The sequence below is a fragment of the Leptinotarsa decemlineata genome, unplaced genomic scaffold (genome assembly GCF_025532065.1).
Source record: "Leptinotarsa decemlineata unplaced genomic scaffold, Ldec_3_MD MMD2_tig00000505_RagTag_RagTag, whole genome shotgun sequence".
NCBI lineage: Eukaryota > Metazoa > Arthropoda > Insecta > Coleoptera > Chrysomelidae > Leptinotarsa > Leptinotarsa decemlineata.
The window spans coordinates 8,374,895-8,384,828 of record NW_027412549.1 but is presented as its reverse complement, the minus strand read 5'-3'; the positions used below and the strand labels follow the sequence as shown (position 1 = coordinate 8,384,828).

General features: G+C 33.4%; 1 protein-coding gene across 1 annotated transcript; it reads left to right on the top strand.

Annotated features, from left to right (window-relative positions):
• Positions 1–7,252: 7,252 nt before the first annotated feature.
• Positions 7,253–9,934, top strand: LOC111517495 (endocuticle structural glycoprotein ABD-4). The gene is made up of 3 exons (XM_023173670.2): positions 7,253–7,405; positions 8,519–8,643; positions 9,492–9,934. The coding sequence occupies exons 1-3, from the start codon at positions 7,397–7,399 to the stop codon at positions 9,760–9,762; spliced, it is 405 nt and encodes a 134-aa protein (XP_023029438.1). The 5' UTR covers positions 7,253–7,396; the 3' UTR covers positions 9,763–9,934.

The window sequence follows — 9,934 nt, the reverse complement described above, 5'->3', positions numbered from 1 at the left end:
TATATAACTTAACAGTATGCAGTATGAACATGCCTGAAGAAGCATTCTAATAGTGAATAACGTGTTTCGATTTTGTAAACTGTTCAGTGAAAATCTCACAACAACGTGTTTCTTGAATACGTTATGGATTTTTATCAAGTATCCGTCACTTCTATTACAAAAAAAATAACAAAACATAAGGATACAGTTATCGAGTAGAATAATAATATACGCTTGAAAGTAACTGAGATATGCAAAAAATCGAAAATATAGAAATGAAAAATCTGTCTACGGAATATATCATAAATGCAGAACTAGAAATTGTTCATATGATTGTGATTCATCGTTATATATATATATATATATATATATATATATATATATATATATATATATATATATATATATATATATATATATATATACATCGGAAAAGTCTAGGGATATTTTTATAACATACTAAATATCATAAAAATAAATGCACGAGGTCGTTTAATTTCGGTTAAATTGGTACACTCGACCACCCTGTAGATTTCTATGGGTTGAACAAAGCCTGCAAAAATGGTAACTGATCTTTTATCAAGTTTTCGGCTAAAATGAATAATCTGAAAGTGTCGAGTTTGTACATTCTATGCAATTCTTGCTCAGCAATTAAACTGGAAATATTGTGCTTTAACATGGAACGCCATCACTTACCATTGGCTGAGATGAATAGAGCTGTAGGGCTTCTTCAAGGTGGCATGCGACAAAATGATGTAGCTCTTCTTTTGGGGGTCTCCCAAAGTGTTATCAGTCGATTGTGGCGGCGTTTCCGTGAAACTGGCAGTCCAGCCGAACAACATCCAGGGCGAGGACGCGCTACAACTGCAGTTCAAGACCGATTTTTGGTCTTAACCGCAAGAGGACAACCGACAATCACAGCACCTGAGTTGGTTAACGTGTTGCAGCAGACGCACCAGGTAACCATTGGTCGTGATACTGTCAGAAATCGACTGCATGAAGCAGATCTCCACACCAGAAGGCCACTTAGATGTCCACCTTTGTCGAGAGGCAATCGCGGTAGAAGATTAAAGTGATGTCAAGAATATCAAAACTGGGATGCAAATGATTGGGCCACAGTTTTGTTTACAGACGAATACAGATTTGGATTTCATCCAGATTCTCATCGAGTAAGACTGTGGAGACGACCTGGAAATAATGAACGTTTGGGACACGTCCAGGAAGTCCACACATACAGAGGTGGTACAGTAATGCTATGGGCCGGAATCATGATCGGCGGCAGAACCGATATCGTTTTTCCAAATCGCTCCCTCACAGCTCGACAGTACCTCGACACCATTCTTCTACCTATCGTCCGTCCGTTTGCTGGTGCTGTTGGTGAAACCTTCCACCTAATGCACGATAATGCTCGTCCATATGTCGCGCGTCTAGTGACTGACTGACTCACCAACGAAGGAGTTGATGTATTGCCATGGCCAGCACAATCACCGGACCTGAATCCCATCGAGCATGTGTGGGACATGCTTCAACGAAGAATTACTTCGCATATGGGGAACATTCACACAACGTTTCAATTGAGAGAGCTTTTAATCGCTGAAGGGGCAAATGTACCTCAACAAGACATTGACAATCTCATTTTGTCGATGCACGATAGATGTAGGGCCGTAATAAACCAGCGTGGAGGCCATATTTTGTACTGATTCCAATTTTTTTTGTATTATGATTTTTTTTTCGGGGTGCCAAAGAAGAGCCATATTTTTTTTCAGTTTTGCTTATATGCGCACTCAGTATTTTTGACCATTTAATAAATTTTGTTGTAAGTTACATTCGTTTACTAATCACCCGTCAACTTTTTTTCCCTAAAGCGATCTAAAAAAAATTATTGCCATTTTAAAAATATCCCTAGACTTTTCCGATGTGTGTATATATATATATACATACACAACTACCCTTAACACTATTTAGTGAGAGACATGGATATGACATATTTTGTACTACTGTGACAGCTATTCAAAATTTTGTTCAAAAAATTCCCTCAAATCATAAAACGGTTTTGTTATTAAAATTTTTTACAGCCCTTCTGAATTTGGGAGTGCTATGAATATTTTTAATTTGCTTCGGTAGATGGTTGAACGTTTACGTACCATTGTAAACAATTGAATTTCGATATTGGGTGGTTCTGGGTATTAATAAAGGTATATATTGGCCATTTGCCCTAGTATTACGCTGCTAAAGATCGTTTCATTTCAATCACTAACCAATTATTCTTCAACTCTCGAATGTTTTCAGAAGACTGAGCTGGAAGAAGTTCATGATATAGTCGTTCAGTGTATGATTGTAAGCACAGCCTAGAATAAGGCATGGAAGTTAAACTAACCATCACCTAGTGAAATGATAACATAAATGATTGCTTGAATTTTTTAGAGACCACACATAACGAAACCCAGATACTGAAGAAGGTATCTTCTAGAACATCAAAATATAACAATTGCTTCAACAACAAATTGAAAAAATGCTAACGAACCATTGGTTCCATTCTCCAGAAGAGTTATAATATTATTTTTCCAGAGTAGACCAATCCCAAATATATTTTTTTCAAATCATCGCATTATGCATTATGCTTTACATAATTTTTTGGGCCTTCTGTTAATTTGTCAAGGTGTTGAAGGACTTTTGAATTTTAGCATTTATGTTTTCTGATTTTTCCTCTTCCTTGAACAGATCATGGAGCAAATTTAATCGCTCTTCATATTTTTGTAGATATGACAGGAAAAGTACTTTTCTCCAACGGCTACTGAATGTTCACTTACGTTCCCATGTAAACTCCAACCCAGTAAAGTTTTACTTAAAACTGTTCCATCCCATCGCCCACTCATTTCTTCATTACTAACATAATGAGGTCAGTTATCCCATCCTATTGGAATAGTTGGTTCAGCATAATCAAATTTTTGAAATTATTGATATCTGAATGTTTCCCGGAAAATTCCTGCATAGCAAAACTTTCTTTAGGAAGACACAAACCTTTCATATACCGCATATGTTATGTAACGATTTTGGAATTATCCTGTATATCTTTGTCACGTTTCATCACGAAAATTTGAAGATCTATTCAAATCTATTTTGATATATCATCATCCAACAGATTCAAGTAAAGCATATATGTATTCACTACTTTTATTAATTACTTAACTGGACATAAACTATTTTGGAATTTACTTTAATTTTTTCATTTCGATGCACTTTTGCTGTGATGCAAGTTGGGTTTAATTTTGTGTGTGTACTTCAACACCTTATGATTTCACCATCATTTTTCAACATCATCATCTGAAAATGAACTAACTACATTCTGACAAATGTTGAGTTTCAAGTCACAAAAAATACAATCCTCTACTTTTTCATTTCCATCGGAGTATGAATATGTTAAAACATGTTTCTACCACGATATTATAGATTCGTCGAATGGTTTTCTTTATTTATTATTCACACACCTCACTTAAACTATCATATCTGGAAATTCAACTTTTTTGGAAGATTTTTTCCCTTTTTTGAAAAAATATAATAAGTTCATATACTAGAGTGATTACTATTGAGGGCACAGGGAAAGAAGGCGGTTAGTCAGTAAAAATCGAAACGCCGTATTTTCATGCCATCTTGTAGCCAAAGGTTGAGTCTTTTTATTGGTCTATTCGTTTTGGGAAAGAATTCGTTAGGTCGAGCGTTATAAACGTTCAAAGATATTCAGTACCGGGCAATAACGCGGGATGTCCGTGCGGTACTATGCAAGAAGGGGGAATGTCCATCAAACAGCCAGAGTATATTCTACATGTACCACAGACCATATACCCTCTGTGACATGTACCCAGAAACTATCGGACGGAAGGGCAGTGACAAAGTATGTTCTTTCTTACACGATTTTGTATACAACTTCCTGGATGAAAGAGTTCGACACTTAAACATATTTTGTGACTCTTGTGGAGGACAAAATAAAAACTAAACGATGTTTAGGTATATTCAAGATTTGGTTGTCGTTCAAAAAAAACTTGAAGTCAATTAAAATGTCATTTCCGATAAAGGGGCATTCGTACATGGAGTGCGACAAAGACTTTAGCCTTATTAACCAAAAATCCCGAGCCGAACTTCCAAGTGAATGGACAGAAGTATTTAAATCAGCTAGGACAAAGCAATCACCATTTGACATTGTTCAAGAAATGGACTGACCACTTTGCCACGAACTTTACAAAACCAAATGCACCTTTCCGTCTCGACCTATTAGAGAAATGAAAGCTCTGAAAGAAGACCCACAACTTCTGTATTTCCGATCTTCGTGGTGTGGCGCATGGGAATTTGTAGTTTTGCTTGACCCAAAGAAATGAAAGAAATATTGGAGAACAGACAGAATAGAAAATGAATTCGAATTTCCTAGTGTATCACAGGAAGGTATGTAGGATCACAATCATGATGATTTTTAGTGAAATATCTTTTTTTTTGTAGAACTTCTTCAAAGTCTTAAAAGTTTTGCCAGAATGCTTCAGCAGGAAAGTCACGACTACCGCCAAATAAGCCGAAAAAGCAGGATTCCGGAGGACACCAATCTCTTCCGAGGAAAACAAAAACTAATATGACTTATAACTATATATTCCAATACTCTCAGAGGTGATCTTTTATGTTTTTATTCATCATTGCATTTTCAGTTTCCACACATTTCGTTATATTCTCAAGAATATATTATATTGACATAACACCTTCTTGCTTTTTTTATTCCTATACGAATATGAAAAACACTTTAATAAAAAAAAACTTTCGTCAAGTAGTTTTTTTACTTGCAGGCAATCCATTACAAAACAAAAATGAATCATGCTTAAAAAAAGCTCGTAGCAGAATGCATAACTGAGCACAAAATTCGAGCCCAAATACTTGAAAGCGCTCTCCTGCAAATTTTCCAATTCATGACTAACCGCCTTCTTCCCCTGTACCCTTCGCTTTGCTTCACCAAAACGTTTCTGTAAGGTTAGTGTGAATCCATCAACATTTCACATTAATAATATTTCTAGGAAATATTGCTTCACCTTTCAAGCATTTTCGCAATATTGACTGATTTTCTTGTACTATTATACTCACTTATAAAATGTAGACTGCCTTTCCAATATTTCACTAAAATGATTCATCCAAATTAATCCAACAATATTCACTGTCAAAATGTTTCTGACTATCCTCTTTTGAACTCGAAATCTTTGAATTCACAGAATTTTTGTTATATTTTCCGAACATGACTGTGCAGATATCAATAGTACAGTTCTAGACCACGTTGCCTAGATAGAAAATGCGTAGTATTTGATTAAGTTGTCTCAAGCATCAGGAATCAGCCATACAAACGTTTTCACCCGTATAAAAAAAATCATGAATTGAACGAATATGATTTCGATAAAAAGAAATGTTTAGATGTTTTCGGAAAGATTCAACCATAATCCACCTTCATTATACACCACATGTTCCCAGATGAATGTACTTTTTATTGGAATGAGTGAGTAAGTCGTCAAATTTTCCGATTCAATTCCCAAAATGACACGCTAAATTCACAACCAATATCACCAAAACTGAATATTTGAGCAGAATTTTTTGGTAACAATATTATAGAACCATTCTTTTTGGAAACAAAACCAAATGGTGCAGTTTTGCAGAGAATTAACAACGATATCCACTCTTCTATTGCGAAATGAGGTAGTTTTTCAACAAGTTGTGGCTCCTTCTCATTGCTTAGTACCAGTGCGATAATTTTTCTATGGGAGTAGTTGAAAATTCTATAAGACGGTGCCAACTACTGAAGATAATGTACGAAAAAAAAATAACCAAGTACTGTGGGTTACTAACACCTGATATTCTTCAGAACAGAAGCTCGGTAATACCATTATATAGAAGTTAATGATGCTCAGTTCGAACATTTAATGAAATATATTTTTCTGATCAGTTTCACTTTTCAGTTTGAAATTAAATACAAACTTAAAGTATTTTCTTTTATTTTCGACATTGTTTATCGTTGAAATGTTTACGATGGATATAGAATTGAAATAACTCTCAAATAAGAATTCGACTATTATTCCCATTTGAAATATCTTAAATGTGGGCCTCAATATTAAATGACTTTTTCAGGGTTACACAGCATGATTTTCTGGGATTGATAAGACTAGAAAATTCAGTGAGTTATAAAGAAGCGGATTAAACAAAAATTTCGGATTATGTTGGTAAACGCATATCAACCTGTTTGAATTTTGAAATATGGTTTTCAACATCAAACTATTATTTTCAATTTTCTTGCAAATATTGGAAATCTGTTGAATTTAATATACTTTGAAATTTACCTGTACCTTTGTCTTGTAGAGTAACTCATGATTTGGTCTGAAGTTTCACATCAAAATGTTCATTCAGTAAAATACATTTTCAGATGATTTGGATGTGATTATTTAGTAGAACTTTTCGTAGTTGTGAATTAGATAATTTCTCTCTGTCCCATGTAGAGATAATTTAAAATGGATTGATATGAAAAGTATCTAGTTTGTAGACTTTTTCAAATATCTCAATCTTCACAATAGAAAACAATTAAGTATATTGTGTTCAAACACTAAATAATCATTTCTACTCTAAAAATATTGCTTCTTTGACACTTTATAAAGTTTTTCATTATATTTCATCCCAGTTCAAAGACACTAAACTTACATAAAAAAAGTAACAAATTTTTTTTTTTTCACAAATAATTTCTTACAAGTATATTTTCTACATCTCAAGGATATCTGATAACTAAATAATAACATTTTTTCCGAAATTTCTTTGATCACGATATATTATTTTGAAATATGTGTCATTTCAAAAGATTTTTTTTATTTGTAGGTGAATTTTCTCAGTTGGTTTGAGAACATAAATTATGTTCTGAACCACTTCGGAAAGCCTCAATTATAATGAAAGTACTTGCACTATACAGTATTTTTCAAATTCCATACAAGTAAATTCCGATTTATCGTACAAAAAATCCTTGAATAGAGAATCACCTCCTAAATTCTCGAATGATTTAAACCTACTTGGAATTTTATCACGTAAGTATTACCTAGATGAATTTGAACACACTTTAAATTTATGTCCGTGTTGTTTTTGAAGATTATCCCAGGTATACATTTTTTACGTATTCATTCCGATTATTCGGACAAACACCTATCACGTAATACCAGACACTAATTGTCATCTTCATACCCGGCGGGGATTTCATCATCCGTGTTAAAGTTCATACGTGTATATAATTATCATTCGATAGATTAACAATACATTTTTGGGATGGTCCGGGTGGTGGGGGTAATCGGTACGAATAATATAAATATCTTTAACGTTATTGAAACCATCATAGTAGTGATTTGGACTAAAAATCAATAAAATGAAACTGGTAAGTATTCACTGTGATAGAAGTTAATTTACGTGTATTTCAAATTCACAAAATATCAGACCTTATTTGTGATTTTCAAAAAATTCCCATGAAGTGCATAACTAATATCACTCAAAGAAATATTTTTGATGAGATTTTCTTCATCTAAACGGTAGTATATTATTGGTCATATTTGTCTCCAGAAAAATTGATAGAAAATAATGAATGCATCATTATAAACTCTATAAACTCTACAGTCATTTGACCTTTTACCTCTCTTTATATTATATCTTGAAATATAATCAATTCACTATTCAATTTTTCACATATGGTTTCAAAATATTTTTTCTACTGTCAACTATACTCATTGGACACATTGGAGTAACATTTTATCATGGGATTTTCACTGAACACTTCACAAAATCGCAACACATGTCCTACTTTACAACTTCTTCTGGCTTGTTCATATTAGTATAAAGTATTACCTGCACAAGTCACGAATTTTCAGCAAATATCGACCAATTCCATCACATATTTTAACCTAAGTCTTATATCGATGATATCAATGAATACTTTGGTAACAACTGACGTAGTTTTCTGAACAGACAACGATTATTAAATTGTGATGCACTGTTTGGAACCTTTGGCGTTGTAATGAATGTTACTGGAGTTTTATCCCAACATCAAACCGTAATTTTCAACACCTCGACACATGTTTCAATCACCGAGTGATCATCTTGAAGAAGTGATCATCTTCAAGAATAAGATTAATCTTCATTGATCACTTGGTGGTTGAAACACCTGTCGATGTGATGAAAATAACGGTTTGGTGTTGGGATAAAATTCCAGTAATATTCTTTACGATTATTGAGATGACTGTAGAAATTGCCATTTCATTTCACTGCAAATAATGAACAGCAATAATGCATTCATACGTATAATTCTTGTATAAACAAATTTCAAATGGATTTATGACAGACTCATATACTTTGATCAATGGTTCACAATCCAACCTGCTGCTTGGATTATGAAAAATTAATATAGGAACAACTAATATAGGAACAAATTGTTCATTAGTAAAATTAATATAATCAATATAATTGTTTATGTATTTCTATTTTGATGTGTCTGTAGATCATTCTGAGCTTGGCTATTGCTGCAGTCTCCTGTGCTCCAGCTAGCCAACCAACTGCCGAACCAATTCCAATCCTTAGATACGACAACGAAGGTGTCAATCCTGATGGATCGTACCAATGGAAGTAAGTCAAAAGTAATATGCTACATTCATTGCAAGGTATATTTCTGATATTGAAGAAATGCATTCTGCATAAGCACATGCAACCCAATCCCTACCCAATCCTAACCTAAAAGGAAAGTAAAATTCAACTGCTGAAGTTTCTTAAACTATTCTTGAACTATTCTGAAAAAGTTTTTGAGCTCTTCCAAAATTATTTTGCACATGATAGTTTTTGAGGATGCTGAATATGAATTGAAACACAATTGTCATTAACTTTTCAATAGACTTTCGTAAATGATACTTCATTTCCTCAAAACAGCACACCTACAAAAAAAACAAGGAAATACATCAACGTTTCAAATTTGGTCAGAATTGTATTCTGAACAACAGAGGTATTGTGGTGGATTCTTGAAAAACGTGACCCTTAAAAATATTCTTCTACCAGGCACTTTTTTCTGTAAAATTTGTAAAAATAATTTGATTTTTTTATGAAATTCAATTCAGATATTTTCCTTCGAGTTGTACAATATATAAAAAAATTAATTTGAAATTGGCATTCCTCATTTTTCTTATTTTCAAGGATTTCAATTATGAGGAATATTTCAGATATGAATATATAAATGTTAACTTAGGTTGTTCATAAGGAATTCAATACAAATAATTCTACCAAGATACAACCCGTGATATAAAATTAACCTATTCGAAACTCTGCTCCTAAGCCTATAATTTTTCTAATCGAGTTGGTGTCATCAGAAGATGAACTGTATTATTGACTGAATGCGCGTCGAAAACTTGTCAGTTCTCAGTTTACATACAATCAGAAACTCATTTATATTTCATTAAACTAACTCTGGTTTTTGTATTTTCAAGCATTGAAACTGGCAACGGTATCAGTGCTCAAGAAAAGGGTCAAGTGAAAGCTGGTCCCAATCCCGAAGAAGCAGAAATGGAAGTTGCTGGATCGTATGAATACACCAATGAGGACGGTTCAAAAGTCCAGGTTTCCTATATTGCTAACAAGGATGGATACCAACCTCAATCAGACATTTTGCCTACACCACATCCAATTCCCCCAGCAATCCTTAGGGCTTTAGAATGGATTGCAGCACATCCTGAACCAGAACAAAAAGTTCGTATTTAAAAAGCAAACTTCGTGAATATGATTTGGCAGTTTTGTAAATAACTTGTAAATAAAAGTTTTTTACTTTTTGTGATAATAATACATACAATTCATTTGTCTACAGAATTTAAAAAAATTAATAAGAATGCAGTTTGATCACTATCCTGAAAAATACAAAGACTTTCATAATGAA

Coding starts and splice junctions, on each gene's coding strand:
- LOC111517495 (XM_023173670.2), top strand. Junction 8,644..9,491: donor GATGGATCGTACCAATGGAA/GTAAGTCAAAAG, acceptor TGTATTTTCAAG/CATTGAAACTGGCAACGGTA.